This window comes from Dermochelys coriacea, chromosome 15 (genome assembly GCF_009764565.3).
Source record: "Dermochelys coriacea isolate rDerCor1 chromosome 15, rDerCor1.pri.v4, whole genome shotgun sequence".
NCBI classification, from domain to species: domain Eukaryota; kingdom Metazoa; phylum Chordata; order Testudines; family Dermochelyidae; genus Dermochelys; species Dermochelys coriacea.
In genome coordinates, this window is record NC_050082.1 from 1,620,478 (window position 1) to 1,640,395 (window position 19,918).

Below are 19,918 nucleotides of genomic sequence, written 5' to 3' on the forward strand. Positions count from 1 at the left end.
TTTCTAACACTAAGTGCTTTAGGAGAGACAGTATGGCCCAGTGCATAGAGAACTGAACTGGGACTCAACAGACCTGGGTTCTATTCCCAGCTCTGCCATTGGCCTGCTGAGTGACCCTGGGCAAGTCACTTTGCCTCTCCATGCCTCCGTTTCCCCATCTGTAAAATGGGGTTAATAATACTGACCTTTGAGATCTATTGAAGAAGAGCACTATATAAAAGCTAGGTATTATTTTTATTTAATATATATATATACAAGGATCACTAAAGACTGTTGGAAGGCAGCTGCCTCTGGGGTGAAACTCAGCAGCTATTTAACAGTAAAACTGCTTACCAGTTAAGGACAGGAAGCAAAGGGTGCTAGTACAAAACCCTCTATGACAGAAGAATCAATTGGAAGTGCAGAGAAAAGGGTGGCAGATTGGAATTACTCAAATCAGAAACCGGTCAGGACCTCAGACACAACACATCCTGACCCTTGCAAAGTTCCATGGTATATTCAATTGTCACGATTGGTCAGAACATCCGTTTTAAGCTTCATCTGGAGATGGCACCTCATCTCACACAGCGTCCTCTAGTATTATGCTGAGGAACCGGCACATTATTGACTCAAAGGAAAGAGCGCCATGTACTAAAATCACCAACACTAATTCCTGCACACACTATTCCTTTAAGGTCTCCTAGCCAAAGGCTGACCTGCCCCAACTGTGTGTGTCTTGGGGGATCATAGCAAAAGGTGTTATAAAGGACTACAGACTGGTGGGAGGTTTGACAATAACTGTCAAGAATAAGGCCATGCTTTGTGTGTATTGACTCTGGGACAGAGGGCAGGAACTGTCTGCGGATTTCACAGACTAGAATGCTGTGCTTGGTCTCCCTCCCTTGCTCCCTAGATTAAGATAATCCAAGGACTGTTATAGCTAGTCCAAGGCTGGCAGCAGCAGGTCTGGTTGGAATAGCAATGGATTTACTCTGCACAATAACCCTCCCTCCCTTGCCATAGGCATAAACTTCACAGGCAGTAGGAGCTTGTCCCTCGCTTGTAATGAGCAAACCAGCGGGACATCATTTCATTTGTCCTGAAGAACTGGAGCTGAAATGGGAACATATTGTACAAGCAAAAGCAGTGAGAACAAGGCAGCTGAAGCTAGATGTTTGGCCTGGCACAAGGGCTACGTTAATTTACCCTCTTTGTGCATACAACGTAAATACCATTTCCTACTCCTGTTTCTTTTCCAACACACAGCTTATCCTGCTACTTTTGTGTGCAGTGCAGCCAAGTTAATATTGCTGTGAGACTCTTCAAAAGGATACCTGTGACTCTAAATTCCAGAATCTCAGAGGCAAGATAGACAAAAGTGCCTAAGTCTCTGCACAACCTAAGAGTATGTCTCCACTGCAATCAAAGGTGTGACTACGGCATGCACAGACATGATCGAGCTAGCTTGAACAACAATAGCAATGAAGCCATGGCACCATGGGCTAGCTGCTTGGGTATATACCCAGTGTCCTGGGAAGTGTTGTTCAGCCCTGCTGCCGCGGCTTCAATGCTATTGTTATTCAAGCTAGCTAGATCAAATTAAGACTAACACAGCTGCTACTCTGAAAGCTAGCTTGGGTAAGTCTAGGTTTGCTGCAGTCACACCTCCTGACTGCAGTGTAGACAGACCCTGAATCTCATGGACTTTCAGTGGGACTTAGGCACTTTGGACAGCTTTACCTGTATGAAGTTTTCTGGCCTATGCAGGAAGTCAGACTAGATGATGATAATGGTTTCTTTTTTGCCCTTGAATATTTTGTTAAAAAATTACTAGATTTCAAGTTTTACAGATTTTAACAGTAGTTTCAGATATTACATCTGCTTAGCTCCCATGCCAACTTTCTGTGCTTATACAACTACATTCCTCCCTCTCTTCACTGTTGCTGTATGGAAGAGCCACCTAAGCAGGTGAAGAACAGGCTAACTGATCATATGCACAGGAGAATGGATAGGGAGCAAAGAACAGTAAAACCAATTATACACAAAGTGCTATCAGGTACAACAGCTTCAAATCTGGGGAAAATATTTTCCCATCTCACTTCTCTTATTTGCAGTAATCCTAGGTTACACTTGTAACAAGTGAAGGTGAGAAACTCCCAGCGCAAACTGTGATTACTAAACTGAGGAGGTTTAAGAGAAGGTTACTCACCTGGTATAGTAACCGAGGTTCTTCGAGATGCGTATCCCTGTGGGTGCTCCACTTCAGATGTCGGTGCATCCCAGTGCTGTCAACTGGAGATTTGCGGTAGCAGTGTCCATCAGGACCACATGTGCACAGTAGTCATCTTGCGGCGCTGCTGGCACCTTGAATAGTGCGCGTACGACTAGACCCCCCTCAAGTCCTTCTTTACTGTAGAGTCCTTACTGCGAACTCCCAAGTAGAGGAGAGGAGAGTGGGTAGTGGAGCACCCACAGAGACGTGGGTTAAGAAGTAGTGGGAGTAGAAACCCTTCCCCCTATTGCAGAGGTACTAGTTCCACAGCACCAAGTTGTAGAAGATGGTTTACTTCTTGTCATAGAAGGTGCTCGTGAGAAGAGTACCTGAAGAGGGATGGGGACAGGACTAAGGAGGGTGGGCAAGAGGTAAAGGGGATAGAATAGCCAGTCTTGACCTCTAAGACCCAACAGTCCATGGTGATTGTTGCCCATGAACGGTCGCAATCGATGGCCAAATAAGCGAGATGTATTTGTCAGTGGTGCTGTCTGGTGGGGGAGGTTGTTCAGACCCTGGACCAATCTTTCAAAACTGTTTTGTTTGCTGTCGGCTGTGATGAGACTGTTGGTAGCCACAGATGGTCTCCATCTTTGTCTTTTCATCTCATAGGGTCTCTGCAATGATGTGTCTCTATGTTGTGGGTATGGTTGGTAGCGCTTTCGTTTGGTGGGACGTGTGTAAGTACCCAGTGTGCAGAGAGTCACTCAAGACCTCATTGGTTCTGGTGGAAAACAGTTTTTCCCTATCGAAAGGGAGATCTTCTACTTTCACTTGCAACTCTTTTGGAATTCCTGAAGATTGTAGCCGTAACCCTACACATGACAACCCCCGTAGCTGTTGCTTGTGCCACTGTGTCAACAACGTTCAGGGATGCTTGCAAGACCTTTCTGGCTGCCAATTGTCCCTCCATCAATATGGCTGTAAATTGGCCCTGCTTCTCTTCTGGCAGATTGTTGGTAAATTCATATAATTTGCCATAATTATTGTGGTTGTACTTTGTCGGAGAGCACTGTAATTGGCTACTCTGAACTGCAAAGTTGCCGAGGAATAGACTTTCCTCCCAAAGAGGTCGAGCCTCATGCAGTCCTTGTCCTGCGGAGTGGACCTGTAATGTGGATGCTTGCCACATTAGTTTGCTGCCTCAGCTACAAAAAGAGTTGGGTGGTGGGTGGGAGAAGAGAAAATCCATTCCTTTGGCTGGCACATAATATTTCCTGTCTGCCCTCTTGCAAGTTGGTGGGATGGTAGCCGGTGTTTGCCATATCTTCTCTGCTGGTTCCAGGATGGTGTCATTTATGGCCAAGAGTATCTTAGAGGTGGACGAGGTTTGTAAAATCTGTAAAAGTTTGTACTGTGTGTCCTGGACCTCCTCCAGGGGGCTGTCCTTGCTGAATGCAATTCTTTTGAACAGTTCTTTAAACTGTTTGAAATCATATGCCATGGTAGGAGGTGGTGGCATAATGGCTTCATCTGGCGATGAAGAGGAATTGTGAGCCGGTGATATGGGCTCTTATTTAGTGTCCTCCTCAGCTACTGAGGTTTGTGGACTGGGGGATGGTGGAGGTGATCTGAGTTCTCCTGTAGGTGGAGATAATGGTCTGATATCATGAGCCCTGTTTACCGCCTATGGGGCCCAGGATGGCCACTGCATGGGGATTGGCATGGGGGACACATCCAGGGCTGTCTATGCCATGGATGGACTGCGTGCCTATGCTGGGTTTTAGACCGTAAAAGGTACCCCTTGTACTCCGCGTTCTGTAGGGGAGGAACGCTGCGATGAAAAGGCACTCTCCTCCTCTTCGTCAATCAGCATTGATGGTGCAATAGGCGATGTAGGCTGGTCTATGGCGATGCATTCTGGAGAGCCATCAGTACTGAAGAAGGGGGACTGAGGTACTGAGGAGACTGAAATGTCCGTTTGACTGAGAAATTGTTGTGATGCCATTGCTTGCAGTACTTGTGGTGCTGACACTGTAGTCTTAGATGGAGCCATAGAGTGAGCCAATGTCTTGCTGCTCAATTTAGCCTGTGTGGGCAGCACCATCTTGGACTCTGTCCATCGATGCCTACAAAGTCGATGGTGCAGGTGGTGGCGGCATGACTGTCAGCGAGGCTCTCTGTGCATTTTCTCACACCATTGTGGTCGTGCCATGGAGGAGGCATGTCTATGTTTATGCCTTGACTCCATGTCTCTTGCTTTGGGCTCAGCAGATGTCCCGGTACAGACAGTGCTGGAGGGACCCAGTGCCTCAAAGGTGCTCACCCGTGTGGTGGTCAGCACCAAGGACAGCGACCAGGCAGGAGACAGTCTTTTTTTGTAGTTCTCTCTGCGGAGAGGTCAATACTCTTCTTCAAAACTGTTGAGGACTGAGCCTTGTCTTTAGTCGATTCCGAAGTGGACGGGGAGGTCTGTTGTCCTGGTTCGGTTGGAGCGATTTCTCCGTAAGAATCAGTTTGAGATGGAGATCATGGTCACACCTGGTTCTCACTTTGAGACTACTACAGTGAGCAAACTTTTGAGGGTTGTGTGACTCACCAAGGCATTGGAAACACAAGGAGTGTCCATTGGAGACCGGCATCGCTTCGCGGCAGGGGCCACATCTCTTAAAGCCTGGGGAACCAAGCATCATTGAGGCAGTTGAGTGTTCCCAGGGGGAACAATGATGAAGTAAGAAAAAAAAAAATTTAAACTAACTAACTAATCTCTTATTAAGTATACAACTACTTATCTAAACTATTTCTTGTAGAAGATGACATTGGAACACTTCCCCAGAGCTCCGTCTCAGGCTGAGGATGGTTGAGAAGGAACTGAGGGGGTCAGGTCGCACACTCGTCAAGGTGCCAACAGCACCATGAGACCACTACTATGCACACATGGCCGACAGACACTGCTGCCGAAAATCTTCAGTTGACTGTGCTGGGCCTCACTGACACCTGAAGTGGAGCGCAAAAAGGGACATCACTCGAAGAACTTTTGCATTTCCTCCCTTGAAGTGATTTTAACTGCACAACCTTAATGCTGCACTACCAGTCTCTTGCACTTAATAAATATAGACTAACAGTCTGCATGTTAGTCTATATTTATTAATATAAATATACCAACAGGTAAGGTTTAAGTGCCTGAAGGCATGGAAGACACTGATTGGCAGAAGGAATGAAGACAAAGCCATGTCACAGTCATGGCCTGTAAATTGCCACCTTTTTTTGTCCTTGCCAGCTGGAAAATTTGGGGCAACCACCGGAGAACTGGTTATGCTAAAAGGATCAAAGAAAGGTAGACAATGTTTAGAACTGGCTGGAGTGTTCAGTATCCAAGGGAAGTGAACTAGGCTGAGGGCACACTGAAATAATGAGATACAAGAGGTACCATGAATGGAAAAAAACAAAGGGCTGGGATAGATCATTAAGCAAGGAGAGGGAGTGGAGGCAGCTGCTGAGAGCTGAGATCAAGAGTCACATCTGAAAAGCGTGATATCATTGATTGTAAAGGATCGATCACGCTCTTCTCAGAGCCTCAAGGGGGTTCTCCCCTTAGCTACGTAGAGACCCTCTCTCCTTCCCACTGATGGGAACCTGGATAACACTCCCTTTGGAGCCAATCAGCCCCAACTGAGTCACTGAAGAGTGGTGCAAAGAAGCCTCCTACTCCTGCTGATCTGAGACTCAATTCGCATATTGGCCCTAAATAAGCCTAATTTTCCCTGCTTTGTAACATTAAAAAAACCTAAAAGCTCGCTGGCCATGGGTTTCAAGAGCTCTGAGAACAACTTAGCAACTTTTATAAAGCTTATCTGCTACAAGTTTGTTTGGTGGAAGATTGAGTTACAAAAATAGTAACAGTCTCCTCCTGTCCTTTCTGTAGCTTAGCCACCTCCTGCTCTCCTCCAATTATTTAGTTGGGGATTGGTCCTGCTTTGAGCAGGGGGTTGGACTAGATGACCTCCTGAGGTCCCTTCCAACCCTGATATTCTATGATTCTATGATTCCTCCTCTCCTTCCTTAGGCAGCACAGAGATATCGGATCCTGCCGGCTCTGGAATTGAGGGACTGTGTAACCAAAGTACAGGAATGAGACAAGAATGAACATGTTCAGAGGGACAGGCTGATTAACAGAGAGAGGAAGTCTGGGTACTGTACTGTGTATTAGACAGAGCTGCCATTCACCTGAGGGACACATCTCCTGATCCCCCTTAAGCCACTATGTTCTTATTCTCTTTCTTTGAAGGCTCTTGCCCAGCTGGGTCCCTCTGCATGCTGGCAGGGAAGGAGGACTTACCAGAAGCCAGTTCGCTGAAGCAATGTGCAAGAACAGGATTTCAGTACATTTCACTTGACTGCCCTGGAACACACATGCAGCAGAGCAGAGCAGCAAGAGAGAGACCGCATGGGAAAAGCAAAACAGACAGGCACAGCAATGGAAGGACAGGAGAGAGAGCTTTTAAAATATGTACATAGCAAAGTATTGCTGTACTTATGAAATTACAATGGCCATCCTCGCATACTACTGACTTTTGGCACCTTGGAAAATACCAGCCTTTGAGCTGGTGTGATGTGTTGGTACCTGCAGAGTTAACCCAAAGGGCAGAAGCAGGAGCACCAGCAAATCCACAGGGAATCTCTGCAATGTAACTGGGGATGAGAGTGAGGCATTCCATTTCTTTCTCCATGCTGGGAGCTCTGATGGGAGAAGGTCCCCTGTCTCTAAGGAAATTCTTTCCTGGGTATCTGGCTGGTGAATCTTGCCCATATGCTCAGGGTTTAGCTGATTGCCATATTTGGGGTCGGGAAGGAATTTTCCTCCAGGGCAGATTGGAGAGGCCCTGGAGGTTTTTCGCCTTCCTCTGTAGCATGGGGCATGGGTCACTTGAGGGAGGCTTCTCTGCTCCTTGAAGTCTTTGAACCATGATTTAAGGACTTCAATAGCTCAGACATGGGTGAGGTTTTTCATAGGAGTGGGTGGGTGAGATTCTGTGGCCTGCGCTGTGCAGGAGGTCGGACTAGATGATCAGAATGGTCCCTTCTGACCTTAGTATCTATGAATCTATGAAAGGAGGGGATGTGGAAGGAAGGCAACATAACATACAGGAGGAAAAACAATTCTCTATTCAATGCCTCTAGGACAGATGCAGCTGGAGGGGTGGAGTGAAGCTTGATTCTGTCCAACAATCTTCCCCTTAATTATACTTCCATTCTATAGGCAAAATAGATCTACGCTGGCTGCTGATTAGCACAGAATGAGACAGAGGGGTGTGTGCAGGAGAGGAGAGAACTCACTAGTCTCTGCTTTGTGGATTTAACAAAGGACAGACCCACCAGCCTGAGGGACCTTGGAGCTGCAATCTCCTCACAGCTGTTGGTACTTGGCTGATATGACCATTGGGCTTGCAAATCACAATCCTCCACCATCTGGGTACGACAAAGTCATTATTAGAGTTATTGGACCCCCAGCAGCCTGTTGGTCCATAGGGTAGTAAAGCTAGGTGTGTTCAAAGAGTAGGTTTATGAAGCACAGAGACAACTAGCACTCAGTGGAGGGGCCCTAAGTCTGGAAGTATCAAACATTTAATCATTGCAGTCTCTTAAAAGTTTCTGATCATTTGCAGATAGCTTTGGAGAATGTGGACAAGAAGTCATTTACTTCTAACCACCTTCATGCTGCTTGTTTAAACACTTACTTGAGGTGATGGCATTTCAAAAAAAAAAAATTGAAATGGTAAAAGGTTTGATAATTGCTCCAGATGGGATGCATCTGTGGAAATTATTCATATCCCTTCATGCCACAATCTCCCACCTCTTGGGACTAACAAACAGGATGGATAGCAAGGCCACCAGGTGTATGCTGCAGGGTAGAGACCACTTGATGGCATTCACAGGTCCCAATAAGATTCACAGCAAAAGAGCAAAGCCAGGAGGAAAGAAATTGCCAGATTGGATCAGAACAACTGTCATTTAACCCAGTATTTGGTCTTCAATGGCAACCAGTACCAGACCCGTCAAAGGAAGATGTGCAATCCCCTTACTAGCAGTTATAGAGTAATCTCTCACAGGGAAAGTTTCTTCCTGAACACAGGGAGGTTAGGTTAATGCCCTGAAGCATATGTTTATAGGTTCTGATCAATTTTTATCTGATCTAAGGAAACAGAAGATACTCTTATTCACACAAGTATTTAATCTTATTTTGAATGCTACTAAGCCCTTGGACTCATACGTTATATTTGTCTTCACAGGTTAACAAAACACAATTTTTATTCCATTTAAATCTGCTGTCTTTTCAATTTCATTTGTACTGCATTGTTCTTGTATTAAGAAAAAGGGTAGATGGAGACAGAGTGAAGCCGTCTGTTCTCTGCTAAACTGCACATCACCAGGTCTGGACTTGGCTGAGGAGCACAGGAAATAATTTGCAATTCCCATTGAGTTCCACAATAAAGTAGTCTCATAACCCCCCTGATGAGGAGGTGGCACTATGGAAAACAGCCCAACTTCTTTCAGAGCCCTCAGGTGGATGCTGCCCTCTTCCTGGGAAAAAATGGAGCTGTAATACAAAACACTCTTACCATGTAGGATGACTTGCTGGTGATCTCCAAGAGCTTCTGCTTTGCTCTCCGCTCGGACTCTCGAGCCTCCTGAAGATCCTGCTTTAGCTGATCAGCCTCCTTTGCCCTATGCAGAGTAACAAACAATGACAAATAACAAATCAGAGATGGACAGGGAAGGAATGGAGTGGGATAAGAGTCAGAGAAGGGAAAATGGAGCAACACCAAAGTGTGGGTGTAGCGGGGGTTGGGATTTATCTGGAAATGAGATCTATTAAGCTGAAGAATAATTTCCAAAAGGGAAATGGTGGAAACCCAATCACTTGAGACCTTCCAACTAGACTGGACAAATACTGAAGAAAACAAACCTGCACTGACTGCCAAGGATGGAGAAGACCGGCTAGATGACCTACCAGATCTTCTCCTTCAAGCTAGGATCTGATACTGCAAGTGGGGCTGTTACCCACTCAATTTAGGGCACCCTAAATTTAAGGGGTTTTCCCCCCCAATTTGAGTGGTGAACTCTGAGTTTCACCCAAGGCTGGTTTAATATGGTGTGGGAGAGGGGCTAATCAGGTCTCAGATCTACAGAGCAGTGGAGAACCCAAACAAAGAAGCGGCAGGAGATCCACGTCATAAAAGGGCAAGATCTAAAATCTGGATGTTGTGTTAGCATTTGCAAAAAGACTGACACCTGGACAATAAGGTCAAGCTGCTAGAGTGGGGAGGACAACTTAGAAATACAGTGAGTGACCAAAATCAGAGCAGAGGTAGGAAGCTTTGGCTTGGGGAGCAGAAGCTTTGGTCTTCTGAACATTAATCATCTACTGAGGGTTGTTTGTCTAAAAGGAACAGAAGAAAATGCCCAACAAGTCCTATATGGACTTTAACATGCCAATCTCAGGGCCAAAGGGTTCTAATACTACCATTTATCCTTGATGTATGGCAGCTCCTGAGGACACTCCCTGGGTAGAAAGCAAAAGGAAAGATGAGGAGGGGGAGAGAGAGAGAGAGAGAGGGAGGGAAGCCTTCTTTGCTGAATCAGAATTTACAAGGAGCTCAAGATAGAGAAGGGATGGCTGGGGATAAAGTTATTGAACAAGTGAGAGGGCTGAAGCCCAATGCACTCATAAGTGATAACAGGGAGGAAGTTAGTTTTATTTTTAATTCACCCACTAACGAAATGCAACATGTGACAAGAGCTCTGGCATACCATAGGCTGTGAATATCAGGCATAACACACAACAGGGACTCTGGCACAAAGGGTCCTCAGGCCCAAGATGCAACAGAAGCCTCGTGACTAGTCAGGAAGGCGAGAGATCTGGGAGTGCAATGCCAGAGCAAGGGCGAGAATGATGAATTGTGTTTAATATCCAGAAGCAAAAAACTCAAGTGTTATTAATTAATGGAGCCAAATACTTTGGAGAATACGGCAGGTGTTTCTCTGGCTGATCCTACAGCTCCGTGATAATCTGAGCCAATGGCTGCACATTCTAGTTAGTGCTTCAAGAAGAGCCAGGGAAGAAGAGTCCTATGGACAGTTTGAAAGGAAGAACACATTCCAGCTACCCACCAAAGCCAGTAGGGGAAAGTCCCTCTCCTGGTCACTCTCTCCTCATTGCGTCTCTCCCATAAGAATTCTCCGCATCAGGCTCAAATACAAGAAAATCAGGGAGGCCCAATATGTACATTAGCTTTAGTTTACCATTCAGCAGCAGCCTACTTTTGACAAACATAGCTGCCTAAAGAAAGAAAACAGCTCAGTCTTGTGGCCAACTAGCCCTCACAGGTTTCTGGGATACCAAGGGCTCACTGCACACCGTTTGGAAGGCCTGTATAAAGGTGTGACCCCAGGATACTGTCTCGATCAATCTCATTGGCAGATCTGGAAAGTGGAGCATGGAAGCAGGTGTAGGGTTCCTCCCTCTGACCTTCTCTCCGATTCTTCTGCCATCTTCAACGCCAACATCTCTGCCTCCAGGACCTTCTGTTCCATCAACCGTTTCTCTTCCTCTGTCCGGATTGCCGTGGCTTTGATCCGCTGCATCTCCTGCTCCGCCTCAGCTGCTTTCTGAGCCAGCAGCTTGGCTTCCTCTTCTGTGATCTGGGCTTTTTCAGCCAGCAAGTCTGCTGTCTCTTCAGATCTCATCTGGGAACCAACACATACAGCAGTGTCAGCATGCACAAGGGCCCCACCCTGACATGTCCAAGATTCCTGTGGTAGGGACCCTAAGTCCCTTGCCCCACCTTTTTACTATGACTCACTTGTGCTCAAATTCCCCATTTCCACAATCCTTGCAGTGCTCTGGCCACTGTGCAATAAGCTTCCAACCAAGACTCTGATACTCTCAGGCTCTCTGCCTCCAGTCAATCCTCCACTCAAACGGTGTCATAGCAGGGCCCTTGTACCACACCATTCAGCTGACCCATCTGTCTTTTTAATCAATGTTCACCAGCCGGGGCTTACAAATAGCCCCAGAATGCACACTGTGTCTGCTGACTTCAGCAAAGGGAGTCACAAACGTTGCAGTGACTGGAGAACAACCGCCATAAAGACATACCAGAGCCTCATTGGCCATTGTCGCCTCCTCCTTTAACTGCAACAACCTCCTCTCCAACTCATCCCTTGTTCGCTCTGCCTCTTCCCTCATCTGCTTCTCTCGAGCCAGCCGCTGTCGTTCCATCTAGGGAGATGAGGGGAGACGAAGGAAAGGAAATGACAAATATTTGAATATCCAACATTCAGTGTATTCCTGTGATCGGGCACACTCGCCCCACATTGGACAGGGATGGGTTAACACTACATTGTGTTAACCACACCCTCTCAACTCTACTGGGCATGCTCCAAATGCACTAGTATAAAAGGGAGCAGCTCAGCTCAGTTGCTTCTGACTGCCAGGGAGGAAGGACACCACCGGCTCCAGCCAAGGATCAGCTGAAGTCCGAAGCTGTGGGAGTCAGAGACACCGCAACCCAGGCAAACACCACGCTACCCTCAGAGGCCTCACAGAATCTGGAGTCGTCTGGGACAGTGCAGACCGGGGAACCCGGAGACAGCTGAGATGCGCAGACCACAGCAGCGAAAACTACAGTAGGAAGCAGCCCAGAGCAACTAGATAGTGGCCTGTTTAGTGAACCTGAATTTTGAGACAGCATGTTTTGGTCTGAACCCCACACTGATGCAGTGGCACACGCTCCGGGCAATACCAGGGCCCTGGACTGGGGTCCGGTGGAGAGGGAGGGCCCAGACCCCTTTTTGTGCTGGCGCCCCCTTCCCGACTGAGACCACCGGGCCTCACTACCCCACTACCAGAGATGAATTCACCTGACTTTGGCCATTAGGTCTTACTGCCCTGCTAAGAGGGGCGAACCTATGGACTTTAGCCACTAGGTCTTACTGACCTGCCAACTGAGGCAAGAGTATTGACACTGGCCGTTGGGCCACACTGCCTAGTTATTAGAGGCAAGTACATTGACTTTTGCCTTTAGGCCTCATTGCCCTGCTAAAAAGGGCAAGTATATTGACTCAGGCTGAGGAGGCACAGACATAGGTTATGTACGTTCCACCCCTACGCCCTAAGAGAGACGGCACACACTCTCCCTACACTGGACGGGGTCTCCCCCAACCCTGTTACAATTCCCTAAGTACAGTGCATTTTATGGACAGGATGGGAATGTTGTCTGCTGGTCGGAGAGCACTCGGATGAGTATGATCTCCTCCTTCTGCTTCATCTTACCCATTTGTCAACTAGGGATATTTCACTACCAAAAGGGGACAGGCCTATTAATGTGTGTGAAGCACTTTGTGATCCCAGGATGACAAGCACTGTAAATCACAAATTCAAACAGGGACCTTTGTTATTTTCCCATCAGATACAACAGCAGCTAAAACCTAATGCACTGGAAATTCTTCCCCATTCTATTCATTTAATGGGTAGGCCAGAAAGCATATGCTTACCAACAATAAGATTCCTATACAAGTCAAGCTGCCTCCTCTCACAGTGTACAAGTAGTCACGGTACGTCTCCATGTGAGAACGAGCCAGTCAGGTCCTCTATGATACAACCTAATCTAGCGGAATCCCCTCCACCTGCTCCCAGGAGAATGTGCAGCACCTATACTGCCTCTGAAAACACCCTGCATTCAGTATTTTAGGCAGCAGCTGCACACTGTACAACTTGTGACCTTTGCTAACCAAGTGGTGGAAGGGAACTGCAAAACCAGTTAATTCACCACCTCTTAGCACCCAGATCTCACAGTGATGGGCCCATTATAAATACAGTATCTTGGTTACACATATAGATCACTGTATTACTCGGGCCACATACTGAGTTTAATGAGCCGAACAAGGAAGCAAGCCATCTCCCCATTATCCTCAGGCACTGGCTATGTTCTAAAAGCAGGACACCCATTGCTTTAACAGTGGTGCTTCTCTCTACTAAAGGTACCCTTCATCAATCACCACTTGTTATGATCAGGATCCCATTCAGGGCTCATGATATGAGAAGACTGCTTAGAGCCAGTTCACACAGTAACCCTGGAGCGTAGGCAGCGAGATACAATAAAGGGGGTTAATCCAAGTGAGGGCGGCAAGTCTCCACATTTCTTATATAGCCTAGTGGCGAGGGCACTGGATTGTGCCTAAGGTGACCTGGGTTTAATTAACACACCTGCTGGGTGGCCTAGGGCAAGTCACTTTCCTGCTGTAAAATGAGATTGTGAGCCTGACCTCCTCTGCAAAGCACTTTGAGATCTATGGATTAAAAGCACTAGATACAAGCCAGGTATGATTCCTCCTCTTCCTCTGGGGCTCACTTGCAAAAGCTCTTCCCGTTTGATCTCAAAGTCAGTGATCAATGTGTACCCACCCCCCACCTCCAGAGCCAGGTTGTCACTTCCCTGGTAACTCTTCCCAAGCCCCTGAACCCCTACCAGGCAGTCCCCCAGGGCTTCTCAGTTCTTCCTGGCTTCATTCAGGCTGATCCTCCATATCCCTCAAGGACCCCATCAAATTCCAAACGCTGCCCCCTTCCCCACTAATTCCTGAAGATTCCAGGTTCCTCATCATCCTCAATCTCAAGGAGGGTTGCCTGGGGCTCCTTTTAGTCTGCCAGCACTATTCCTATACTGCCAGAGGCACCGAGGTTAGATGCAAGCATTCTCTCCTCTCAATCAAAGACAAGGGCGCTGCTCCTGCCATGCTCTGAGCCCCTCTGAACATAGGAAGCTGACGAAAGGAGAACTGGACACGGGTCTCCTGCATGGCACTCCAGAGCATAGTAGAAGGTTGGGCAAGGTACTCAGTTCTAACCCCCAGTCCTGTGCAATAAATCCCAGTAGACATGTCCGAATCCAAGAGCAGTACATCTGCGTTTAAAGTCTCTTGGTACAGCTGGCTGATACTGCTGCTATCTAGTGGCTTATCCAGAAACGAACGTTTATATTCTAAGCAGCAGCACTCAGATTAGCTGTGTGGGTTTCAGTGAGTAGAAAAGGTCTATGAACAGAAAACAATGATTCATACAATCCAATTTGCTGATATATTCTCATTGGCTACAAGCTGGTGCCTGCGATATGTTGTTCCTGCCACTTGACCTGTAGCAGATAGAGGCCAGGACTAAATCAGCATGCAGGCTGCATGCCCCGAAATGTCAGCATGCATTCCATCACCATCTAATTAGGAAATGAGAGCACAAAGCAATGGCAAAGCACAACTCCTGCCTTAATTACAATCAACTTCCCCAAGATAGTACAACTTTCCTGCAACAGGGCTAGGTAGGGATGGATGCAAACATATGTACCGTGTGCACAGGTTATCCTTTTTCCCCATTTACTTATACCTCCAAGCCTGTAGTCTGGTGACTTGTCAGCCATTCTGCCATCAGCCCACATGCCGAAGCATAAGAACTACATGTAGTAACAGGGCAGGCTACTAGATGAGCAGCTCAGCAGGGCCTGCCTTGCACACCTAGTGCTGGTGCTTTGTGCTATTCTGTTCCCTCCTGGTATATTTATATTTCTGATTTTGGCTCACAGCTGGATTGTATTACAAGGTGTCTCACCTGCTTTCTAGCCTTCTCCTCCCTGGCTTGTGCTTTCATCTGCTGCACCTCCAATGAGTCTGCTTTCCTCCTCCTCATAAATAGATCGTGGTTTCCAATACACAGCTGAAGAATCTGTTCCAGCCAAAAATAAGGGGGAAGAAAGGAAAGAAATGAACACATATATACTTAGATGACATGATCTGTACTGCCAGCACATAGACCAGAGTTATTAATACTTAGTGCTCATATAGCACCTTCATCCATGGATCTGAAAGCACTTTACAAAGTATCATTATCCCCATTCTACAGATGGGGAAATCAAGGCACAAAAAGGTGAAGTGAGTTACTCTCAGAAATGGAACCCAGGTCTTCTACATGCCAGTGCATTTTCCTATGCGCTGGATCACAACTCCCCTCCAGGTTAAAGGAGCACTATGGGATGAGGTACCATAAGAAACATATCTTCACTCTCGGGAAGGAGGGGGGGATGAAAAGACAGAAAGGCTACCCGATGCACAGCATGCAACCTGCTTACACCAACCAGTCTGGAGCAGAATCACAGCCTCGCTGGAGGCCTTCAGCCATGCCTGCTGCATGACTTGTGGAGCAATGTAGTTGATTCTAGCCCTTAGGAGCAGAGGAGAATGATCTGAAACTGACATTGGTGGGAAGAATGGTAGGAAAAAGCTAAGGGGAGGTGAAAACTCTACAGTCTCCTTCAGACTCATCTCTAAGGGCCTGATTCAGACCTCACTTGTGCTGGCATAAATCAGGACTGGAGTACAGTGAAGTTACATCAGTGTGAGACTGAGGAGAGTACAATAAGTACAAGGCCCAAGGATTAGGCCCTGCCTTGGTAAGGTAACAGTACCTTTCCTGAGTCTACAGTAGGTACAGGGCAGACTATGTTGGCAGAGTCAGGACAGAAATCCCTCTGCCTACCCCCAAAAGAACCCAAAATATACTGTATTCTCCTCCAAAGAGTACAGCTGAGTAATAGGTATTACAGATTCTGGGTCAGATTTTCAAGAGCCAGCAGCTCTTATTGTTCTCCTGATGCAGAGTGCTGTTGAAAGTCTGGTCACTAGTCCGGATGCCTCAACAAGCGCTGCTGGCTACCGACCAATTTTGAAAATCTGGTTCTAGATTTATTACGTGGTTTTCTGGCTGTAAACTTTATAGAGTCAAAACAGACACAAATGTCTAAAGTGAGTGACTTTTTTTTCCCCACCTTGCATAAATGGCCATAAGTACATGAATGCAATGGATACGAGTTAGTCTCTTCTCTTCAGACAACCTCTTGTCACAACTCAAGGGATGTGTCCTGAGAGAGGCTGAGTACTGAGTGAGCACAGACCAGTTAGTGTTTTCTATTAGACACTGTGATCATCCTGAAATACATCAGCAGAGCAGCAAGGGGAAGCCCAGGAGAAGCAAAAGGACATTAAGGGAACGAGGGAGATGAGAAGAATTTTGTTTTTACAGTGCAGGGAGGATGTAACCAGAAGGCTCAAAAAAAAAAAAAAAAAAAAAAAAAAAAAAAAAAAATCAATGGAAGAGATGGGGAGAAATTCCATGAAGGAGCTTGACTCTTCCCCCCACCCTTTCTCAGAGGCTATAAATTCTTGATTGGATCCGAAACATTGGATCAGTCCCTCAAGTCAAGTGTGCTACTTCTGACAGTAGCCAAGATGTGTGAATAAGGAAAACCCTGAAAGAACATTGCCTCACATTGCCTACGGAGGCTTCCTCAAGAGCCACTGCTGCAGACAATAAAATCACTGTGCCTGCAAACTTACCAGCTTATTCACACGCAGCTTTGATGAATTGAATTTAAAGACATCGATCTTTTTGTCCAATGGTTTAATTGTAAACTGAAAGGAGGAAAAAAGAAAAAAAAGTTATCAAACTCCGAGCCTAGAACAAAAAAGGGTAGCAGAAAGAATTACACAGCATGCTGGCTAAGAGCAGGTCAATGGGGTGCCGGATAAACAAGCCTGAGAGCAGTCCTCATGGCTTCCGGCCAAGCAGGCCAGCTAGGATCAAAAAGCAATCAAGAACTGCTGTTCCCCCATCAGGAAAGCTCAAGTGCCTCCCAGAAGCAATGTCCTTAAGCTGCAAGAGGAGAGTGTGATTCCTGTCTGCTCAACGAGTGATCTCTGATGACCAGCTCACAGGTCTTGGATGGGGGTTGTATACCCACCCTTCCAACCAAAGTCAAGGTGCTTCTGTCCAGCAGGATATGGGGAACTAGGAACAGAGAGGATTAAAAACAATTGTGGCCCATCAGAGTAGAGGAACTAGTTTGAACTGCCCAGTAGGTTGGTGCTTAATTAAAGAAAGCAGAGATGGAAACAAACAGTTCTATTTAGGCTTGGCAGAACCGGATTTTTATTTTTTTTTTATAATTTTGAACATTTATCAATTTAAATTTTCAACGTTTATTGATTTAAAGTTTCACAGCTCCAGGAAACCGGAAGGTTCAGACAACAGGGGGTCAGACAATAATAATTTAATCTCAGTAGATGTTGAGATTTATAAATCTTTATCTTTCTGATCATTAAAACACAAGTTGTCAACAGCACATGGCAAAATATACAAAATAAATATCCTTAAATCAAACTCTAAGAAGTTCTCAAGCAGCATTATTCTTACTTTGCCTATCTGTAAATTTTGATCATCATCAACGGAAATAGTTTTTAATTGGTTTGTGTGTATGCGGTGAAACTGACATTTACCAATTACATATCTAATCCTTCCAAGACAGTTGTATTCCATCCAAGCCTCTAGTCTATCTCCCCCAACCTTGAGGGCCAGTTTGTGATTGCTCCATACAGTCTATTCTCCTGGACTTTGGCCAACTTAACCTTATGTTACAGGCCTTATGTCCCACTTCCCTTGGGAGACTTTTCTGCAGTCTAAAATGTTATCCTATTACTCCTAAGTGTATTTACACAATCTTGTGCCACCCTAAACAATTTCATCCCCTCCTTGGTGCTTACTGCATTCGAAGTACTTCCCAACTACAATCAGCCCACTCCAGCCTCAGGTGATACAGTACTGGTTGTACTGCCAGGGATGGGGGTTCAAGGATCATGGTGCTGGGGGCCATATCATAAACTGAATGGATGGGGACTCACAGTTATCAAAAAGGATACTCCACAAGATCACTGCATAAAGATTAAAACAGCTCAAGGATTATTGATATGATAGAAGATGACAGTGCCTTCCCTCAGGAGAAAGATCTATTACAGTCTATTGTGTCAAGGCCTATTTGCAGCTGCTTCAGCCCTCAGAGTCCTAGAGTAATGCATGAACAGGGAGCTCTCGCTGCACGGACCTGGGTGTGGGCAGAAAAGAGTCATAGGAGAAGAAAACCTGTCGTGCTTAGGCTGGTGCTCTAAGTTATGGAGAGCTTTCATTTTAATTCCTAAACAAAGGGGGGGGGTTAAATTGTGCGTGAATCACTTAAGAAAAACAAGCATAAACTCAACTGAAGTGAGAAATCGTTTGCTTTTTGCCCTCATCAAATATCATGTTTAAATTAAAAATAAAACAGAAATCAATCAGCTAATTTGTTTACCTATCATGAAGGTAGATAATTTCCTTTGTGCAATTCCCTCAGACTGCACAGGGAATTGGTCATTTTCACTTTCTATAGCCAATTTTAGCTCCTTATCCTAGTCTTAGTGGTGTTGGTGTTTGGATCACAACTACTCAGGAAGCCACTCCTATTCACAAACAGTTTAATCAAAATTAACCATAGATGTTGGGCCTACGCTACTTGACACCTAAGAAAAGATTCAATCTGCTGCACTGAGCCTGGCAGTCTGGAAGTTTGGAAGCTCAGAGCAATATAATGAAGTAGTGAGAGCCAAAAGCTCTTCTTACCAGGAATGCATTTAATTATACTTCACAATGCTAGGGCATATTCACAGTAAGACAAGATTCTCATTTTCTGAACTTTCAGCTGGCTGGGCTGAGCACACTAGGGGTAATTTTCTTTTTAAAATAGTTAAACAGAGGGCTCTAAAAATAAAATAATAGCTCCTGGGCTGAGCTCTTGATCGCCTGCTTTCAAAAAAAACATACAAAAGCCTGGGAATTAAGGTTCTATTGGAAAGACTGAGATGGCTTTGGCTGTGAAAGCAAATGCAAGTGAAACAGGAGATAAGAGAAGTCCCTCTGATTTGTTATTGCATTCCTATTGTTATTTGTACATAGGATAAAGTTGCCCTACCTCCTTATCACTGTAAGAGATATTCCGGATCTCGTTCCATGGAAAAGAGATTTTGGGGGTCAGCCTGTTTTCTGGGTCGTAGATGTGAAGACCCAGTGCATCAACCCCAAGCAACAGTTCAGTGCCCTTCTTATTCTACAGGAGGGAAGAACAGAGCAAAACAAACCATTTCCATTTGAAGCCAGAAGATTTGAGGAGGATCTGCCACAAATGGTTACATTCTACTAGTTTCATCCAGCCCTGACTAGGGATTCAGCACCAACTATGCCAGAGGGGATCCTGATTCCCAGGCGCCAGGCACAGTACACTGCAGTGGTGACTCATTCATTCACTCATCCTCTTGGGAGGCTTCTGGCAGCAACTTATCCACTGCCTTCCCCTTCTCCTCCCCCCCCCCCCCGCCCATAGGTAAAATACTGCAGGAGTGCAGCCAGCACTGAGTTTGACACAGTAGTCTCAAGGCAAGTTGGTGAGGGGACCTTTAACGCGAGGACTATCCCTCTCAAATACCTCTTCCCCTGCCCCAGACACACAATGGACTCAAATGCTTTGAAAACATGACCCAAACTCAGAACTCACCCTAATCGCAAAGTAGTTTACTCCATACATCTCCAAGTCCTGAGCAATCTTCAAATATTCCATTTCAGCTTCATCTCTGTCAGGTAAATATAGGCCAAAGTTATAGACAGAAAGAGAGAGGAGGAAACAGACACCTTCTAAGCCTTGCAGGCATGCAATGCACTAGAGCCAGGACTTCTCTATTGCAAGGGTCGAGTCTCTGCTTACCAGCAGCATCGATAAAGATCCCCAGAAAATCCCAGTTTGCAGCTTACCTGCATCCTAA

The 19,918-nt window shown here is 46.0% G+C and overlaps 1 protein-coding gene across 10 annotated transcripts in view; it reads right to left on the bottom strand.

Moving 5' to 3' along the window:
- The window catches only part of NF2 (neurofibromin 2), a 149,317-nt gene that overhangs the window by 73,901 nt on the left and 55,498 nt on the right, over positions 1-19,918 (bottom strand). For 9 of the 10 annotated variants that reach the window (XR_006275809.1, XM_038373004.2, XM_038373001.2 and 6 more), the window contains exons 7-13: positions 19,654-19,729; positions 19,075-19,209; positions 16,634-16,708; positions 14,853-14,966; positions 11,352-11,474; positions 10,722-10,939; positions 8,812-8,917 (exon numbers count right to left, since the gene is read on the bottom strand). Coding sequence is in view for 9 of the 10 variants with exons in the window: in XM_038373004.2 (XP_038228932.1) it covers positions 8,812-8,917; positions 10,722-10,939; positions 11,352-11,474; positions 14,853-14,966; positions 16,634-16,708; positions 19,075-19,209; positions 19,654-19,729 (847 nt within the window). In the remaining variant the exon portion in view is untranslated. The remainder of the gene's footprint in view (positions 1-8,811; positions 8,918-10,721; positions 10,940-11,351; positions 11,475-14,852; positions 14,967-16,633; positions 16,709-19,074; positions 19,210-19,653; positions 19,730-19,918) is intronic. The other variant, XM_043497852.1, reaches the window with a different exon arrangement.